We start from the raw sequence: 21933 nt of genomic DNA on the forward strand, positions 1-21933 counted from the left end.
CATAATCTTAATCCACGAACTCAATAACTGAATCCCGCACTTCTCCTCCAAACATAAGCCCATAGTCACTTGTCCCTCACATGTACCTTAGGATCCACTTCACAGAATCTCAATGTTTTCTTCCAGGATTCGACATGTACTTACTGACTTGACTAACTGCTTGTGCTAGATCCGGCCTTGTACACACCATTGCATACATCAAACAGCCAACTGCGCTAGCATAAGGAACCTCTGCCATATCCTTTAGCTCTTCAGCAGACTTTGGACTTTGCTCTGCTGAAAGTATGAAGTGCTTCGCCAATGGTGTAGAATACTAGAGACTGATTTTGACTTCCATATGTCAAAACGTTCTAATACCTTCTCGATGTAACTCTTCTGAGAAAGCCATAATCTCTTAGAGCTTCTATCCCTGCGAATCTCCATTCCAAGAATCTTCATTGCAGCACCAAGATCCTTCATCTCAAATTCTTCTCCCAGTAACCCCTTCAAACGATTTATGTCCCCCATATCGTTTGAAACAATGAGCATATCATCAACATATAACAGCAGGAATATGGGAGAATGATCGTCAAGAGACTTGACATAAACACAACAATCATACTCACACCTTTGAAAACCAATCTTCAACATATATGAATCAAACCGTTTGTACTACTGCCTTGGAGCTTGCTTCAAACCGTAGAGAGACTTCTTCAATCTACACACCAGATGCTTTTCAACAAGCTTAACCAAACCTTCAGGTTGCTCCATATATATTTCTTTCTCCAACTCTCCATGAAAGAAGGCCGTTTTCACATCCATCTGCTCAATATGCAAATCCCAAACAGCTACCAAACCCAACATAGCTCATATGGAAGTGTGTCGTACTACAGGCGAGAATATCTCGTCATAGTCTATACCTTTCTTTTGCGAGCACTAAAGGAAATGTAGGTATTAATAGCATCAGATTATAGCGTTTATGACAGTTCTGCTATTGTATACCAACACTGACTTTTTTAATAGCGTTTATAAATTTAAAATGCTATGTTTGGTATCGCGGGAAATTAAAAAGTTTTGCGGCGTTAATTTACTAAGGGCCTGACTGGTTCAAACGCAGCGGCTACGGTTGCGGAAGTTTGTGGATGCGGGCGGTTGCGGTTTCTAGCGGTTTTAAGAGATTTGTACGACTGGTACTGCGGTTAAAAATTGGTGCTTTTGCGGGTGACTTATGACTGGTTAACTACCAAATGCGGTAACAGTCAAATAATAAATTAATAATATTTACATTTATTATAATTATAAAAATATCAAAAATCATAAAATTATAATAAATATAAAATTTATATTTAGAAAGTTATAATTTTAATTTTTGAAAATTTATTGAAATAGTTTTTATTATAAAATTTTATAATATTAATTAAAATACAATAGATATATTTTAATATTTTCATAATTTCAATTTTAAAATTTTTATTAAATATTTTTAGTTTTGTATATATATTGTTTTTAAAAAAAGAAAAAAAATTTACTCTCCCGCAACCGCAAACGCTAGCTGGAGCCAGCTTTTGAATTTATGAGATTTGGAGCGGTTTGAACTGGTTTAGAGCGATTTGAGTGATTGTTGCAAACCGCCGACAACCGCTACCAACCGCAAAAGCTGCGTTTGCGGGTGGTAGCGGGAAAACCAGTCGCCCCCTAAGTATATGCGCCTTCCAAAATTAAACGCTATGGTAAATGTTAAATATCTCAAATTTTAATCAAAAATACTTTAAGTTAAGGGGAATTGGGGCCTATAGCCATGAAAAAACGTTAATTAGAGGACTAGCACTTTACCCTAACGGATCGATACACGCCGTGATATATACATAATATTACTGTAAGACCCTCTCTAATTTACCGGCTCACCTGCTATGAAAAAAAATTAAAAATCATTTTCCTTTAATCTCCAAGTAAATCATGTCTCTTCCCTTTCCACACAATCTCCATTCCCACTTTCTTCATCTAAGGTTCTTCCCCCTCCATACGCTTCTCTCGCAAATCTTCTCCACCCGCTCGCCTCCGTCTCCGTCGTTCTCGCTTCAGATCGTCTCCGTCTTCTATTTTGCTTCTCGGTGAATAGTGCAAACCAGTACCCATTCCAATTCCAATCATCGATTCTTCTCAGATCTCTTCAGTTCCGTTACGTTCTCAGGTTTTAACCTTCGATTCTCATTCATCTCCTGTAATTTTATTTCATATTTGCGCTATACTGAGAACTAGGGTACTCTTTTAGTAAATCTACAGTCTCGTTGCCGTTGCATGTCGTGTCTGGAACGAAGTTCTCTAATTGATTTAGGGGTTGGGTGATTTGGGGTTGGGGTTTCCCCAGCTGTTCTTAGTCTTTGTTAAATTTGAATTTTGTTTTCCTAGCGAATACCATCTGCGATAGATAGGTTTGTCTGTGTTGACATAGTATGATATCTTTCGTTCCTATTCTATTTGATATGGTATAGGTTAGCATGCGTGTGAACATAGTACGAGATCATTCATTACTATTCTAGTCGACATGGTCTAGTATAACTGTATGTAAACATATTTTATTTGAGATTGAATTGAGTGGTTGCTACTGCAGTATTTTGTATTCCATTTAATTTATTTGCATTAAGTACTCTGTCTTAACCGTGTTTACCTCCTACCTTCATCCTTCAGATCTGGCATGGACGATTTAAACCTTGCGAGTAGATTGTTTGAGACAGGCTTTGAACCCACTGGAAACAAAAGTTTTAACAACTATTTCAACCTCTGTCATCGCCATGCCCATCCGCACACGTGCGCTTCTACATAACACATTTATTCTGTTAGAGCACCTATTATATGTTTCTATTATATTTTGATCATGTAAAATGAAAAATCATCTTATTTGCATTCATGCTATAAATTGAAACGTTTAATATCACTTTATTTTGCTTCTGAATTCATACAAATTTAATACTTGCGTGTTTTGATATATGGGTTGGGGTTTATATTTTCGTGTAGGGTTTCGTGATGATTGGATAGGGTTTAGTTTCTGGAATATTGGGTTCACCATTGGGAAAGCATTACTTGTTTCTATTATGTTTGGATATGGAATAGAACACTTCTGAACTTTCATATCATGTGTTTTAATTTTGGTGATATAGAATTGGCATATTACATAATATAATTTAATATAACGTAATTTAATTTAATATTACATACCATTATGTATTTTTTAGATTTTGATATATGAGTTTAGGGTTTATATTTGGGTTATGATTTAGTGATTAGATTTTAGGGTTTAGTTTTTATCTGATATAGAATAGAACTTAGATGATATGGAATATAACTCTCGATGCTTATGTATGTGATCAATAAAGTTATACGTGGATGACTTTTTCTTCTTTCAAAAAACCACAAATACATACCTCCAATATTATAAGAGGTGGATTTAATTTCCCGAAGGTTTGGTTTGCCTATGTTTTGGGGTTTATATTTACTTAACTTGGGTTTAGTGTTAAATGTCAAGTGTTCTATTACCATCCCCATTAACTTTGTATTTCATGTTGCTCATGAGGACTGTAAATACATGTCTCCAGTATTATGGAAGGTGGATTGGGGTTTATGTTTCCCTAATTTGGGTTTAGTGTTCACTGTCAAATATTCTATTACCATCCCATTAGCTTTGTATTTCATGTTGGTCAAACATGGATTGACTATGTACATAGTACCATTTTAAATAGTACGGGTTAGATAGAATAGAAGTATTCTCGTAATAGATTGTGCGACTGTGTACGTAACTCTATAAGACTTATAATTATTAACTTACTCAGTTATACTTTAGTATATGGAATAGTTCGCCGCTAAATAAAATAGTATACTTCAATTTTTTTTATTAGTAGTTGTTAAATGGAAATTAACTTTCTTTGTAGTCCTTAGAAATATAAGACGGTCTACTATCATTTTCTTTTGCTTAAACATTGATTGTGTCAAAGGTTTCTATTTCTAAGTTGGGTTTAGTGATTTAGTTCATTAGTTTATTTCTAAATTTTCAGTGTTTCTGCTCTTTCAATTGGAATTGGATTTACAGTGATACTATTCTACCCAAATTAGTATGGAACGCTTGCAATCGGTATAGAATATACGTTTCATTATCTTCTATTTCGCCGTTTCATTTCACGCGCTTCCAAAATTCGCTCATTATTACTATGGGTCACAAAATCACCACGTCGTTTTCTTTATGTGAAGGAACCGGGTACCTGTTACTAACAAGGATATAACCGGCTGAAATGATGGTAAAAAGACAGTCACTACATTCTGTCAAAATCATATCTATTCTCTTGATTTTCTTTTGAAATATGGCTATTAAGCCAATAAGCCCTTAAGTTAACCTTTAACCAGGCTTGATACAAGGACGAAAAAAATCAATTCTCTCCTCTGTCACATTACGAGAAATCGAACGACCAGCTTCTCTGTCTTTTGACGAATCTTCCTCCTCCTTTCAATGTCACGCTCGCTGTCCCACCACCACCACCACCACACCACGTTTCGATCCTCTCTCTCTCTTTGTTGTTGTGTTTTGAATCTTACCTCATCTCGATCTGTCGAATATCATTCTCAGCCAAAAAGACTTCTCCTTAATCCACACAGGAGTTTCCAGCTTATATAGATATGTTGGTGTTGTTCTTGGAGTTTGGCTATTTTCAGGGAATTGTAGAGGACACAGAGAGAAAGGTCTCTTGTGTATGGGCTCAAGGTCTCCTTGGATATCTTGAGATTGTAATTGGAGCTTTGCGAAGAAGTTCAATGAAGGTTTCAAGAGACGTTTCAACATATTCGATACAGTCCGGAGCATCTACGATGGGATTCATAGAGATTCCTGTGTTTTCTGGTGATGATTTGAGACCATGGATTAATTGGATGGAGAATCGATTTGCGGTGGAAGACTTCACGGATGATCAGAAGATGGCGTTGGCTTACGCTGTCATCAGAGGAGAAACTGAGTCTTGGTACAACAATCGAGTATCGCGGCGTCCTTTTCAAAATTGGAAAGACCTCAAGGATGCGATGTTGCTCGGTATGGAAACCATGACGATCCATAGCGAATTGTTTTTTTTGCTTGGAGTTGGAAAGAAAGTGGCAAGAAACAGAGGTGATGAGGCCATCACCATCGTTCGTGGTAACTGATTCAATTCCAGAGGCTGATGCGAGTAACATAGAAGCAACAGATTCATGTTTGGTGACTGATTGTGATCATGACAACGATGATAACGATCATGATGATTCTGGTTTCGTGCAAGAAGCTCTACACTATGAAGAAACGATTCTGGCAGAGGAGGAGGAGGTAGAATCGAAGCCAGAGGACAGAGGACAGAACAAGATGAGTTTAGCTCCTAAGTCTTAGATGTTTAAATTCAGTGCGTGAGTCTGATGTACCGAGATGGTTTGAACCTTTCGAGGAAGACGTTTCTGGTTCTGAAAAACACTGGTCAGATATTTCAACTTGGATCTACGAAGACGCAAAATGAACTTCAAGACCTGAGAAAATCGAACCAAGCTCACTTAGAGCATCTCCAAAAGACACTCTATGAAGTTTTTTGCTTTCCAAAAAGGAACTTTAAAACTTTAAATTTGAAGTTTTGAGTAGTGAAACTCTATATTTGAAGTTTCACTACTCAAAATTTCAAATTTGAAGTTTTATATTTTTATTTGCATTTTGGTCCCTACAATTACACATCACATTTATGATTCATAAATAAATATTTTCTTGTTTATTGTTTAATCCTTATAAAAATTATATCACATAAATATTTTAAGTTTTGTTTACAAAATTTAAGTTTACACAAAAAATAAATAAAACTTTAGAATAAGATTTAAAATATTTAAAACTAGATTTAGATAACAAAAGTATACAAAAGAAACTTAACAAAAAAGCTTTTAAAAAAATACATGAAGACATAACTATTACAAAAATTTAAATATTACAACGACACTAATAGTCAGGTAAGTTTAATCCGGAACCTTCAAAATTTTCAAATATTGTCCAATTTTTTTTTGGACTTTTTGCAAAATTGACTTACAACTTAAAGTCAAACACAAAACTAACATCCCTTTTTTTTGAAAATTGGTTTTGCCCTATTCACCCCACAAGTTCATATAATTTACAAAAATGCCATCAATTTTTTTTTTTCGAAAATGACATTTTTACTCTCTCACCCTCATCATCTTCAAGTAATTACAAGATTGCCATTGTCATCAATACCACAACCACCATGAACAACCAATTTGAAGCTCTTAATGCTCCCAAAATCGATTTACCCTTCTTCTTTTTCCATTCTTGTGAACTAAACACAACATATCTCTCACTTTCTCTCCACAATGAGCTAAAAAAACCCAAGATTTTGATTCTAAAATTTTTATGGTTCATAGAGTCATAGAAGCTAACGATTCTGGATGGGTTACTTTCGTTTGTGCTTCTGTGTGCTTGGAGAAGCCTTATGTATGCTAAGGAACTTATCTCACCAATTTAAGGTATGACATCGAGTTTTTTTCCAGATCTGTTCGTCAGACAACTTACTTGGGAAGTCGTCTGGCTGTAGACGACTTACCTGGAAGTCGTCTATCTGTAGACGACTTACCTGGAAGTCGTCTGGTCAACGCAGAGGTTATTTTTGCAATTGACTTTGAAATCTGTAACCTGAGACGACTGAAAGTTAAGTCGTCTACTATTGTTTGGTTGCAAAAAAATTTCCAAAGAACCTAGACGACTTACATTTCAGTCGTCATAGGTTAGTTTTGCATTTGACTGGATAATTTCAGAAGTTTGACTTCCCCAGACGACTTACATTTCAGTCGTCTGGCGAAAATTAAAATAATAATATTTTTTTTAAAGTAAACGACTTACAATTAAGTAATCATAGGTTAGTTTTGCAATTGAAAAAAAAAACTTCAAGATTTAATTATACACAGACGACTTATAATTCAGTCGTCCACCAGACGACTTAATTGTAAGTCGTCCAAGATTTTTTTCCGAGATTCTGGTCAAACCTGGTAAATCCTGGACGACTTACGTTTCAGTCGTCTCGTGGACGACTGAATTATAAGTCGTCTGTATATAATTAAATCTTGAAGTTTTTTTTTTCAATTGCAAAACTAACCTATGACGACTTAACTGTAAGTCGTCTACTTTTAAAAAAATATTATTATTTTAATTTTCACTAGACGACTGAAATGTAAGTCGTCCAAAAAGTCAAACTTTTGAAATAATCCAGTCAAATGCAAAACTAACCTCTGACGACTGAAATGTAAGTCGTCTAGCTTTTTTGGAGTTTATTTTTTAACCAAACAATAGTAGACGACTTAACTTTCAGTCGTCCAAAATAACAGATTTCAAAGTCAATTGCAAAAATAACCTCTGCGTTGACCAGACGACGTATAGTTTAGTCGTCTAGACAACTTAGATTGAAGTAATCCGCTTAGATCTATTAATAAACTTTCGTTTTCTTTGTTCTAAGTTTGCTAATGTGTTTTATTTTGACTTTTTTAGATGATGCGTCAGTTACATGCAGTGTATGGAGAATGGTTGTTGAAAGATGGATGTTGGAATTTTGTGGTTGATCATTTCAAAGGAGCGAGAATGTTATTTTTGAATGAAAGTTCGACACATGCTGATCTTGTTGCAATGGCTCAAGAAGATTATAACCTGGACATGAACACAGAGTCTGTGGAGCTAACCTACTCATTACAACAGATGGCTCCAGACCTTCCTCCTATTCATGTTACAAGTGATAGACAAGTTCGGAACTTGCTCGAGATAACTAAAACGCATGAAATACGTCTTTGTGTATCAAGCTTTAGCAAGATGAGAACGGTTTCAGAGGAAAGGGATGAAGATCATGTGGGGGATAAAGCTGAGGAGGGGGATGAAGCTGATGTGAGCGATGAAGATGAAGAGGGGGATGAAGCTGAGGAGGGGGATGAAGCTGAGGAGGGGCATGAAGCTGAAGAGGGGGATGAAGCTGAGGATCATGATGGGGAGGAGGATGCTGACATCCCTGTTGTTGCTGATGCTGAGGATTATAGTGAGTATGGAAAGGTTAAAGATGAGGATGAGGAAGAAGAAGATGAAATCTGTTTTGATGATTACAAAGGGGCATATGGTTGTGAAGGAGAAGGATCATCTGCAGACAGAATCTATGTCAACCAGAGTATTGCTAGTAAGGATGCACTGCTTTCAGAGTTGCGGTTGACAGCGGTGAGGCGTAGGTTCTCCTTCAGAATATTCAAGTCAACGAAAACTCTGTTTGTGGCAACATGTCGTGTTAGTGGTTTTCAATGGAAGGTCCGAGCAAGTGTGAAACATGGGACTAAAACGTTTTGGGTAACCAAGTATTTCGCAACTCATACATGTTCCATCCCAGACAGAATCACTCAGCGGAAACGTTGTACTCCGAAGTACATTGGTCGACTTTTCATAGATCGAGTTGGAATCATTGATGGGTTGAATCCGCAGCATATCAAAGATGCAATGAAGAACATGTTTGGCATGACACTTGATTACACCACTTCATACAGAGCATTGTTATATGCGCAAAAAATGGTGAGAGGATCAGCGGAAGATGGGTATGAGCGACTGCCTTCATATTTGGAGCAAATCAAGGCAGCAAATCCGGGTTCTATCACAGCTATAGAACTCGATTCTCTGAATAGATTTAAGTATCTATTTCTTGCTTTTTGAGCTTCGATCAGAGGATTTAAGTATCAGAGAAGGGTCATTGTGGTAGATGGGACTCACCTAAGTGGGAAGTATGGGGGTACTATGTTCGTTGCAGCCGCACAAGACGGCAATTTTCAGATATATCCATTGGCTTTTGGGATCGTAGATGGTGAGAATGATGAATCTTGGGAATGGTTTTTCACAAAATTGGCGAGCTGTGTATCTGATGAGTATCCTCTGGTGATAGTCTCCGACAGGCACACCTCCATTATAAATGCGTGTGAAAAGGTGTTTCCTTGGGCAACCCGAGGAATATGTTATTATCACCTTCAAGAGAATATTGTCAAAAAGTATAAAGGGAAGCATCTCTTGTACTTGGTGAAAGGTGCTGCTTATGCTCATACACTTTACGATTTTGATCGGTACATGGATGAGATACGGAGTGCAAATCCGGATCTTGCTGAGTATCTGGAGGAAGCCGATGTGACCCTATGGTCTAGGGTTCATTGTCAGGGAGACAGGTACAACTTAAAAACGAGCAATATCGCTGAATCAATTAACTCCGCACTGAAGCGAGCAAGAGGATTTCCTATTCAGTTCCTGCTGGAGTTCATAAGGGAGAAGCTAGGAAGGTGGTACTGGAAAAGGAGAGGAGATGCTTTGAGTCTTACAACTCAACATAGTCGGGGTGTTGAACACTTGCTTGCTGTCCGAGAGGAGAACGCGTATACTCTGAGAGTCCAACAAATTGATGGATGAAAGTTCTTTGTGAAAGGTGGCAATAGGGACTGTAATGTTGATCTGGAACTTCAAAAGTGTGATTGTGGTGTCTATCAAGTCGAGAAAATACCTTGCTCTCATGCTATAGCAGCTGGAACAGCAGCTGGTGTGCATATCTCCACACTTGTGTGGCCGGTCTACTCAAAGGATACTTTGTTTGCAGGATACTCAGAGAATATATATCCTTGTGTTGGACAACTTGTTGAGGCACGCACATGCTTTCCTCCAGAAGTAAAGCGTGGTCCGGGGAGACAGAAGAAATCAAGATGGCAATCTTGGTTGGAGCTATCCAGGATGAGAGGACGCAAACCCCGGAAGCAACACAGGGTTTATAGGTGCTCAGTCTGCAAAGAAACTGGCCATAAGCGTCCACAATGTAAGAACTGATGTGGAAGACCTTTAAGTAAGTCGTCCAGAAGACCTTTAAGTAAGTCGTCCAACGTCTTAACTAGAATTTTCTTCTGGTTAGTCGTCCAGAAGACCTTTAAGTAAGTCGTCCAGAAGAACTTCTGCTTAGTCGTCCAGAAGACCTTTAAGTAAGTCGTCCAGAAGACCTTCTGGTTAGTCGTCCAACGTCTTAACTAGAATTTTCTTCTGGTTAGTCGTCCAGAAGACCTTTAAGTAAGTCGTCCACAATGATTTTCTATGTTTTATGAACTTCTCTGTAGTCGTCCACAATGATTTTCTATGTTTTATGAACTTCTCTGTAGACTCTATGTTATGAATTTATATGTTTTATGAACTTTTCTTTGTAGACCTTCGATGTTAAATCGTCCAAACTAATTCCAACAGTGCAATTTAAAAAAGACAAGTTAAACATTACATATTCCGAAAGGTTACTGCACTACCAAACTAATTTCCTACGGAATTCTAGTTTGGTATGAGGATAGGTTACAAAAAACATCATCCTATCCTGACCCTGTTAACATCCCCTAATCTACCTAACAACAGTACACAAAAGCATCAAGTTCAAATACAATCGCAACAGCACACAATAACACATCCAATATCTAATCATACGTTGCCAGGTTCTCATCATTGTCTTGGTTTTCCCATTCATGGCACATAGGAAGCTCTCGAAATATATCCAGCACCATCTTCTCCCTGATGGTCTTCCCGTGTTTTTTGTCAAACGCGGTGGGAAATTCTATCCCAAGAGCATGACATTCGATGTACTTCAGAGTGAAGGTGCCACAATCACCAGCTCGGCACTGAGGTACTCCAACGGTTTGTCTCGCATATGTGTATGGCTCCAATGTGTATTGAACCTTTTGTTCGTCAGAGAGCGCGCACTCAACAAGCAGATAAGGGACCATTGTGACAAAAGGCTCCATTACCTCATCGAGTTCTTCAGAGCTAATATGAGAGACAATGCTGTCCCAGACGACGATGTGCCTCTTAGGGATCGATATCCATATAGCAATCCAATGCTGGTTCTTGAAGTTCACAGGTGCATAGATATCATCCACATCCACCCCCCAAACCTTCTTAGATTGGCAAAAAGAAGGTATCAAGCCTGCATGATAATTCCACGCCCCACCAGGGAGTCTTCTTCCTAAACCGTTGGCATCAGGAGCGTCGCTCTTAAAATCAGGGTAGGAGGCCCTCCACTGCCGAGAAAATACATGATCAAGAAAGCACATTCTGTCGCTCCTGAAATGTTCTGGATGGTTTTGGTACCGTTGCCTCAGTAGATTAATAAAAGCATCCATTTGCTGCATATAAAACAATACAAGTCAAAAAAACTTACAGACGACTTACGTAAAATAACTACCAGACGACTTAGAGACGACTTCCAGACGACTTACGTAAGATAACTACCAGACGACTTACAGACGACTTACAGACGACTTAGAGACGACTTAGAGAAGACTTAGAGACGACTTACAGACGACTTACGTAAGATAACTACCAGACGACTTACAGACGACTTAGAGACGACTTAGAGAAGACTTAGAGACGACTTACAGACGACTTACGTAAGATAACTACCAGACGACTTATAGACGACTCACAGACGACTCACAGACGACTCACAGACGACTTATACAAATGACTAAAGTACCAGATAACTACCAGACGACTTATATAAGAGTAAGAAAATAGCAGAAGACTTACATGGTCGGTCAGCCATTCTAAGGGGGTTCGGAGGACCTGATAAAATCGACTTGGACATCTACGTGGTTTTTTTTTTCAGAGGCAGTTTATAAGAACTGCAAACACAAAATGTAAATAATCAAATGGAAGCTTTTTTTAATCAAATATAAATAAGCATATTTTTAACAGCAACTTACGGATCTTTTTGCACCCATGCAGTGAGCTCCTTCGACTTCATCTTGTCATAGGGTGCAAAAGGATCATAGCCTCCGGCAACCTGTTTGTTTGGAATGATCTGTTTGGCAGTGCTGTTTCCCTTAAAAGGAGTTTGCTGTGTGGGAGCAAGCTTCCTTTCTCGCACACTTTTTTTACGGAGATTCACCAAAGCAGTCTCCTTCTTTGTCTGCCTTCTAGCTTCTTCAACGAGTAAATCTGAAGCGGTGGAAACTTGTTTTTCCAATATAAGAAGGCTAGGATCATCACTCGGTAAGTTGTCTGCAGGACTCACAAGACAGAGCTCTCTCGAGGAACTCGGTTCTGTAGTAAGACTCGGTTCTTTGGCTTCCTTCTGTCCTGCTTTCGCCCCATTCACACTTTCACTCTGCAATTTCGAGTTCACAGTGTGTTTAAAAACTATTAACAAAAGCCCTTACAGCAAAGATCAAATTCACACTAGAAACAAAGCACACATGTTCAGAATCAAGGCATACAGTGGTTCATCAAAGCACACTAGAAACAAAGCACACATGTTCATCAAAGCACACAAGAAACAAAGCACATCAGTCCTGACTCTTCCTAACACTTTGCCTAGTGACTCTCTTCTCTGCAATTTTGGGAGAGGTTTTGGTACTAACGCCGGGTTCTTCAACAGGTTTTGGTGGATTTGAAGTGGTTGTAAGTTGACGATCATCAGATGAACCCCCTCTGTTGGTGATTCCCACCTTCTTCTCCACAGCTACCATCCTATCCGCCAGTAACTTGAGCTCCTTAAGGCACGTCCCAAAGCCAAGATTAATGGCATCAGTGTTGGGGTCAAAAACGGTTACGACGGAATTACCACCTGAAAATCCTCGGAGATTGTATTTCTGAAAGAGATAGTAAAAGGAGAGATGTAATTTTCGTAAAAATTACCGATACGAAGTTTTTACGAAGAAGTATCCTTTGGGATTCAAACCGAACAAGCCAAGCTCGGTCACCGCGTACACACGCCGTCCGGTCGCTATGCCGCAACCAAACCCGAGCCAAGCTCGGTCGCTATGTAGCGACCAAGCGCTCGTCCTGCTCGGTCGCTACGTAGCGACCGAGCGATCGTTCTGCTCGGTCGCTACGTAGCGACCGAGCTCGAGCCAAAGCTCGGTCGCTACGTAGCGACCGAGCGATCGTCCCGCTCGGTCGTAAAGTAGCGACCGAGCTCGAGCCAAAGCTCGGTCGCTACGTAGCGACCGAGCGGTCGCTACGTAGCGACCGGGCTCGAGCCAAACCTCGGTCGCTACGTAGCGACCGAGCGATCGTCCCGCTCGGTCGCTACGTAGCGACCGAGCTCGAGCCAAAGCTCGGTCGCTACGTAGCGACCGAGCACTCGTCTCGCTCGGTCGCTAGGTAGCGACCGGGCTCGAGCCAAAGCTCGGACGCTACGTAGCGACCGAGCGATCGTCCCGCTCGGTCGCTACGTAGCGACCAAGCTCGGCCAAGCTCGGTCGCTACGTAGCGACCGAGCGATCGACCCGCTCGGTCGCTACGTAGCGACCGAGCTCGAGCCAAAGCTCGGTCGCTAAGTAGCGACCGAGCACTCGTCTCGCTCGGTCGCTACGTAGCGACCGGGCTCGAGCCAAAGCTCGGTCGCTACGTAGCGACCGAGCGATCGTCCCGCCCGGTCGCTACGTAGCGACCGGGCTCGAGCCAAAGTTCGGTCGCTGTGTAGAGATTGAACCTTTCCGAACATCGATACGACACCAGTCTTTGCATTCTCGTCAAACCTTCGAATGCTATCTCTCGAAGACCGTAGCAAGCTCGGTCCATGTTTCCCGCTATTCTAATTCATCGATCAAACTTCGCGGATTAGAAACCGCGGAAAACTCGTAGTAAACGTGTCGAGTCGGAAGACGGCCCAAAGGGACCTAAACCACGACTCGAGGCCCATCCTACGATTTTTCCTAACCAAAAGCCCGTGAACCACAGCATGGTTCACGCTTGGCCCACGAGGAAGGATAAATGTCAAGTTTCCGCAGATAAATACGGAAGTTTTGAAGATAATTGTGAAGATCGGGAAAAATGGAATATCTCCATTTTTATGCTATGACGGCTTAAGGGCAGAAGAGTAAAAGCGTAAACCGACCTTGGAGCAAGTATATAAGGAGTCCTAGGCGAGGAGCAGAGGAAAAACTTTTTCAGAGCAAACTTAGCACTTAGAGCAATTTAGGCAATTTTCAGTTTTTGTTATTTCGAGCTGCGACTCAATTAGGTTTAGCCGTCTTAGGGTTGCTAGAACTAGGAATCTCGCCGACAGCTCTCGAGCCCAGGCTTATACCTTGTTGTAACGCTCATACGCAGATTCGGAATAAGATCTACTTTGCTCTCTTTTCGATTTCTTATTTTTATCGTTGTTATTCTCGTGTTCTGATTGCTTGACGTGTGGTAATTAACAGATATCCGGGTCCTCTGGGAAATTAGGGTTTTCCTAGTTTCCTTATTTAAACGGAAATCGACAGTGTGAATTTCGGTTCCCACAGTTTGGCGCTAGAAGGAGGGGGCCTTACGGATCAATCTAACCCGCAAAAGCCACACACAGTCAGACATGTCAACCAACGACGCGGATAACGTGCAAACTCCTCTTAACGGAGGCAGCGGCACCGATCTCCACACTCCAGTAGCGGACGTATCCGCGGCCAACGCGCAAGCCAACGCCGCGACGCTCGAGGAGTTCAAAAAGATGTTCGCCACCTATGAGAAAAGGTCGGAAGAACAGGATAAGCTCGTGAATACCTTGACTGAACAGGTTGAAACCTTAACGGCAAGGACCCAAGCTATCCGTCCCCGCGGAACCACCAAAATCCGCGGGAAGAGGCTCGACTTCGCCACCCCACTCGATAGAACAGGAGTCGCGCGAGAACGACCTTCCGGTCAAAACCCTAGCGAGAAATCTCCCATCGAAAAGGGGAACTCTGAAAGTCTTCCGCCCCCTGCAAAGGACTCGGAGGATAACGAAGCCGAACACATTGACCTGGATCCTAGCGATGTCTCCAACGACACCGACGAGGATGTCGACAGACATCCAAGAAGGACCAGGAGCCGATCTGCTCGGGAAGGCTCCCCGTTCGAAAAACCAATGACGGAAGAAGAAGAAGTCGCCTATTGGAACGAACAAGAGGAGCTGGCCGAAAGGCAAACCGAGCTCACTCGCAGTAAACGCCGACAGGCTCGGAAATCTACTGACGAGACATCGGATATCCGCGATCTTCGCGACTACATCACTAAGACTGCGGCAGAAGTGAGAGCCGTAAAGTCTCAAATCCATCATGCTACTAGAGCTGCCCCCGAGATCGATCGACTGCTAGAAGGAGCTCGAAAGACCCCCTTTACCAGTCGCATTTCGGACATGAGGGTGTCCGATCCGGGAAAGATCAAAGTACCGAAGTACGATGGTACGGCCGATCCAAAAGCGCACCTTCAGGCTTTCCACATCGCGATGGGAAGAGCAAGACTGAAGGACGGCGAAAAAGATGCCGGCTATTGCCGCCTGTTCGTCGAAAATCTTGAAGGAGCAGCGCTCGAATGGTTCGCACGCCTTCGTCGCAACACCATCGGGAGTTTTCGACAGCTCGCATCGGAATTCCTCAAACAGTACTCTGTATTCATAGACAGAGAAACCTCCGATGTTGACCTCTGGAGTCTCTCCCAGAGGGAAGACGAACCCCTCCGCGAGTTTATCAGTCGGTTCAAGCTGATAATGTCCAGGGTCAGCGGGATAAGCGACAAAGTGGCCATCGACGCGCTGAGAAAGACGCTCTGGTACAAGTCGAAATTCAGAAAATGGATAACTCTCGACAAACCGCGAACGATCCAGGACGCCCTCCACAAAGCAACGGACTACATCATAGTCGAGGAAGAAACTAAAGTCTTATCGCAAAAACATAAGCCGGCAAGACCATCCTCGAAAGACGCAGATCCGAAGGGGAAAAAGAAGAACTCTCGTAACGACAAGTACGTCCATCACGAGGGGGAAGATCTCCAAGGGGCGCATAACTATGCGATCAATTCGGATCAAGGCCGGACCACGGGCAACACATGGACTCGCAATCAAGGGTATGACGAAAACACCTTCTGCGAGTTCCACCAATCCCGAGGACACTCCACGACCAACTGCAAAGTCTTGGGAGCAAGACTGGCCGCGAAGCTACTCGCTGGAGAGCTTTCGGAAGTAACTAGCGTCAAGGATCTCATCCTCGATTCTGATCGGCCTCCAAAGACGGATAGAAATCCGCCCGCTGAAAAATCCCCTCAACGAAACCAACCTGGGGATAAACGCGGTAGGAGGCCGGATGACAAAGGGAACGATAACAATCGTCGCAGAGTCAATATGATCATCGGAGGATCACAATACTGCGGCGATACCGTGTCGGCCATCAAGGCTTACCAACGGAAGGCAGAGTCAAGTGCAAATTGGCCTACATGGTCTCCTCCTCGAGACGGCCAAAGTTGCTCGATCACCTTCACAGAGGAAGAAGCCGGCGGTATCGACCAACCTCACTGCGACCCGCTCGTCATAGATCTCGTCATACGAGATTTAGAAGTCGGAAGGGTACTCGTCGACACGGGAAGCACGGTCAACGTAATCTTCCGCGATACTCTCAAGCGGATGAGTATCGAACTCGGAGAAGTAATTCCGACGCCAAAACCGCTCACGGGTTTTTCAGGCGAAGTGTCGATGACTCTCGGATCAATCCAATTGCCAGTCATGGCCAAGGAGATCACGAAAATCGTCGAATTCGCGGTAGTCGATCATCCCGCTATCTACAACGTGATCATGGGAACCCCATGGCTCAACGCCATGCAGGCAGTTCCGTCAACCTACCACCTGGGTCTCAAGTTCCCAACGCCGAGCGGAGTCGCGGCCATCTGGGGATGCCAAAAACAGTCGCGACTATGCTTCCTCGCGGAGCATAAGTTAAGGCAAATCACGGCGTCTGCAAATGGCAAACGCGCGAAGATAGATCGATCTTCAGCCAAAAGCGCCCCAGGAGAAGACGAAGTAAAATCGTCTATCGACGCAAACGCATCGGACGTCGAAGCTCGACACAAATCCGAAGCCCACGCGACAACTCAACCGGAACATCCGGAAAATAGCGCCGACCCAGCCACGATCGACACGGTCAAGGCGAACATCGCGACATCTACCGCCGAGTAAGAACACTCGCGGCATGAAACAGAACTACGAGATGGCTTGATCCTCGAAAGAGGTACGTAGGCAGCTCGTCAAAAGACGAGTTCAGCTATCCCCCTCTCTAAAAAGGGGGGGGAGTGGGTGCGTATACTCCCACAATCGCCATTATTGTAATCAAGTTTTTAGAAACTTCAAAAACTTTTACAATATACGTTGTCCTTTTTATCGAAAACGTTTACGCTTCAGTAAAACACAAAAGAAACTTTCAGGACACGCCTGAAAACGTTAAGACTCTTGTCTACGGCCCCTTCCGGCCCAAAAATCGTAAAGATTATCATCTTTCAAACACACAAATACACACGTATAATCCTTGAAATAACTGCGAGACGTCGCAAAAGTTAAAATTCAAGGATAATACTAACAAATTGTCCAAACGCGACCATAAAAACCTTACACCCCGTTCGTCGATTGGCCCCGACGAACACGCCAGCCGTCTTAAACAAACGCAATTCGATCACTCTTTTGATCTTTAAAAAAAACGTCCAGCACAAGGACAAAAGCGCGCTACAACAAAAATCCGAAATTTTGGTTTAGTACTTCCAGTTGGTTCTGAGAAGATGCTCGATTCGTACCATACAAGTCATATAAGCCGAGAACATATCGCGGACTTTAAATCGATGCGAATCAGGAAGAAATCGCAACAGGAAAAACGATAGCCGGCTAGTCACCGCACAAACCTTAACCGAAAGTAAACCTAGGTCTTGCCCTAAACCCAACGCTCTGGTCTCAAACATCTCAAGGCATGATATCTAAAAGATACGAGATCCTAAACCATGTCTCTCCGTTCATATCTCAATGTTCTCGAAAATCGTAAAGATAAGTAAATTTTTACGAAAATCACGAACGAACCAACAGATTGAACGTCTAATCAGAACTAAATACGAGACGACAACTCGTATTTACTTCAACCCTACTCAGGAAAACTCGAAACAAAACATTTATCATATAAATAAACCGCGTAAAGCGGCAAGGGATTCGAAGCCACCAACGGCCAGTCCCGGTAAATACAAATACGGCCATCTAGGCCTAAACAAAATCCAAATTCAAAGGGCCACGCTTGGCCGAAAACAGATAAAAGGATAACTAATCCACCCCTCATAATCCAAAGTCAAAGTCCCCGGACAACGAAGCACCGAACGCATCTGCGGGACGATCCACTTCCTCGCCACCATCGGGAAACCCGGTCGGGACCTCCTCGGTATCAGGGGAAACCGGGATGGAATCCCAGAACCCTTGAATCCTCTCGTCGATCGGAGGGATAAGTGCCTCAGCATGGGCACGTTCACTCATCCCACTCTTCATCAAGCTCATTTCCTGTTCAAACACATAGTCATCGGCTCGCGTCCTCCAAAGACTTCCGACCGAACCGCGGCACTCGCGAAAGTCACCCACCGAGGTAAAGGCATTCTTGAGGTTCCCATACTCAACCTGGAATTGAGATGCGCGAGTCTTCATCACCTCGACGATTTCTCTTTTGCCTTTCCTCTCCGCTTTACGAACAGCCCGCACATGATCACGAGTAAGTTGCGCCTCTCGCTCCAGCATCTCGCCTTGCACGCGAGCGTGATCCCGCTCCGCTTTCTCCGCTTTGAAGCGGTAGACCATGGCTTCTCTATGGCCCGCCTCAATGGCCGAGCCCAGCAGGCTCAGGCCCTGCAAAATCGATTGATATGTTATAAATATATACATAGGACAATCACCAAAAAATTCTCAAAAAACCAACCCCATTGATGATGCGAGATCCTCCCGCAACGACTCTCGGCCTCGCCGATTCTTTCATAGGAGGAGGAGCATCGAAACCCGGTGGCAGTCCAGCAAAGAAATCATCGAAATCCGGAATAGGGGCCTCACTCGAACCACTCCCATCACCGTAAGCAAGGTTTGGATCCCATCCTGGAAGCATAGAGTCATCCATCGAAAATTCTATGTCGCCAAGATCGACGTCTTTTCCCTTCCAAGAGCTCGACTCCGGCACAGCTTTTGGAGCTTCGACGGGATTCTGGTCGTCAGGTTCGGAGTCGCTTCCCGTGTTCGCAGGCGAAGCAGGACCGGGTTGCATGAATCTCAATGCCCTCCGAACCCTCTTCGGCGTAAGGAGTCCAGAAGAAAGGACCGTTCCTGAGAAGATCTCTCACCGCAATGATGTCCTCGGGGAACGGAGCAAGAGGGTTGATAAAGGGACGATCATTCGGCAACCTCCGGAACAGTGGAATGCAACTCTCTTCGACGGACGCAGCGTCTATACGAACAAAGAAAAAGAACTTCTTCCATGAGTTGAAGTTCGAAATGAACTTCTTAACCACTGACATAAATTTCCGAGGGACCAACCTATGCTTATCCGTATCCGTGACAAGTTGAAGCCTCAAAAGCGCTTCATAATGATCCACGGAAAGGGAAAGGCCATGCTCGTAGCTTAGGATCAGGATCCCAATAAGATGCTGAATGGCAAGGGGAGTCTACTGACTTATCGCAACTTCGAAACGATCCAACACTCGGACGAGAATTTCGGGTATGGGGAACCATAGGCGACAACGCACTACGAACGCCTCATAGCAAGTAAAGAAACCCTCCGGGGGGCTGTTAGCACATTCCCCGTGGCGGGGAACCCGGAACTCCACAGCATCCGGGATATGGTAGAACGATCGCATCATCGCAAGAAACTCGTCGGTAGTCCTGCTCGCATCCTCTTCCTCGACTCCACGATGGACCCGGACCGGGAACGGCTTCTCCTTGGGAGGGGACAACGAGCCGTAATGAGCAACCCACCACGCCTCGTTCTCGGCAGGATGCACCGAGTGAGGCACGAACTCCATCTTCGGAACGATGAGCTCTTCATAAGGACTCGCGGACGAAGACCCTTTTTTCGCAATCTTTTTCTTGCTCGACATCTTTACACTTCTCCTGAGAGAATAAAGGAAAAGGGTGGAGAGAAAGATCTTAAGAAAGATCTTAGAGAAAGACAAGAAAGTGAAAAAATTATGGAATAAGTTACCTCCCTTCTTATAGGCATGAGGATTTACAATTCAAGCTCGGACTTTCGGATATTAATTCCATCCATCACGCCTAACTTGCCAAACATGCCTAACCGCACGCTAGGATCCAACGATACATGATCCTAACGGGCTGGAGGGCTAACTGTTGGGGTCAAAAACGGTTACGACGGAATTACAACCTGAAAATCCTCGGAGATCGTATTTCCGAAAGAGATAGTAAAAGGAGAGATGTAATTTTCGTAAAAATTACCGATACGAAGTTTTTACGAAGAAGTATCCTTTGGGATTCAAACCGAACAAGCCAAGCTCGGTCACCGCGTACACACGCCGTCCGGTCGCTATGCCGCAACCAAACCCGAGCCAAGCTCGGTCGCTATGTAGCGACCAAGCGCTCGTCCTGCTCGGTCGCTACGTAGCGACCGAGCTCGAGCCAAAGCTCGGTCGCTACGTAGCGACCGGGCTCGAGCCAAAGCTCGGTCGCTACGTAGCGACCGAGCGATCGTCCCGCTCGGTCGCTACGTAGCGACCGAGCGATCGTCCCGCTCGGTCGCTACGTAGCGACCGAGCTCGAGCCAAAGCTCGGTCGCTACGTAGCGACCGAGCGATCGTCCCGCTCGGTCGCTACGTAGCGACCGGGCTCGAGCCAAAGTTCGGTCGCTGTGTAGCGATTGAACCTTTCCGAACATCGATACGACACCAGTCTTTGCATTCTCGTCAAACCTTCGAATGCTATCTCCCGAAGACCGTAGAAGCTCGGTCCATGTTTCCCGCTATTCTAATTCATCGATCAAACTTCGCGGATTAGAAACCGCGGAAAACTCGTAGTAAACATGTCGAGTCGGAAGACGGCCCAAAGGGACCTAAAACACGACTCGAGGCCCATCCTACGATTTTTCCTAACCAAAAGCCCGTGAACCACAGCATGGTTCACGCTTGGCCCACGAGGAAGGATAAATGTCAAGTTTCCGCGGATAAATATGGAAGTTTTGAAGATAATTGTGAAGATCGGGAAAAATGGAATATCTCCATTTTTATGCTATGACGGCTTAAGGGCAGAAGAGTAAAAGCGTAAACCGACCTTGGAGCTAGTATATAAGGAGTCCTAGGCGAGGAGCAGAGGAAAAACTTTTTCAGAGCAAACTTAGCACTTAGAGCAATTTAGGCGATTTTCCGTTTTTGTTATTTCGAGCTGCGACTCAATTAGGTTTAGCCGTCTTAGGGTTGCTAGAACTAGGAATCTCGCCGACAGCTATCGAGCCCAGGCTTATACCTTGTTGTAACGCTCATACACAGATTCGGAATAAAGATCTACTTTGCTCTCTTTTCGATTTCTTATTTTTATCGTTGTTATTCTCGTGTTCTGATTGCTTGACGTGTGGTAATTAACAGATATCCGTGTCCTCTGGGAAATTAGGGTTTTCCTAGTTTCCTTATTTAAACGGAAATCGACAGTGTGAATTTCGGTTCCCACAATCAGATATGTCCTTCAAGGACTTTTCAATCTGCTGATGCGTCATCCCTTCACTACCCGCCGCAGGTGTCTCAGCAGAAACAGAAGACCTTTTACGAGCTTTCTTCCGAGGTCTGCTACTTTCTTCCTTCACAACACTCTCTGACTTCACGGGACTCACTTCATTCTTCACTGGACTCACTTCCATCTTCACAACCTTGCGAGTACCGGTGACTGGCCAGCATTCCATGGTCCACTCCCATCCAGGATCATTAAACATGACTTTAATTATGTTATCCGCGGCAGGGTCATCTACGTCTCCGTCTCATTTTGGAAACATTTCATCAAAATCCTTCTGAACGAAGTTCTTCACGATAGTCTGCAATAAATAAAAGATATAAACTTAGTTAAGTCGTCTGAGAAGTATTTTATTCTCAGACTACTTAAAGTTAAGTCGTCTGAGAAGTATTTTGTTCACAGACGA

The 21933-nt window shown here is 43.4% G+C and overlaps 1 protein-coding gene across 1 annotated transcript; it reads right to left on the reverse strand.

Annotated features, from left to right (window-relative positions):
* Positions 1–10479: 10479 nt before the first annotated feature.
* On the reverse strand, positions 10480–21729 carry LOC106420081. Its single transcript, XM_048777397.1, has 5 exons — positions 21494–21729; positions 12624–12651; positions 12367–12552; positions 11778–12167; positions 10480–11184 (listed from the first exon to the last, which is right to left on the reverse strand). Exons 1-5 carry the CDS (start codon positions 21727–21729, stop codon positions 10480–10482), a joined length of 1545 nt encoding a protein of 514 aa, XP_048633354.1.
* Positions 21730–21933: the final 204 nt, after the last annotated feature.

This window comes from Brassica napus, chromosome A1, assembly GCF_020379485.1.
Source record: "Brassica napus cultivar Da-Ae chromosome A1, Da-Ae, whole genome shotgun sequence".
Lineage (NCBI taxonomy): Eukaryota > Viridiplantae > Streptophyta > Magnoliopsida > Brassicales > Brassicaceae > Brassica > Brassica napus.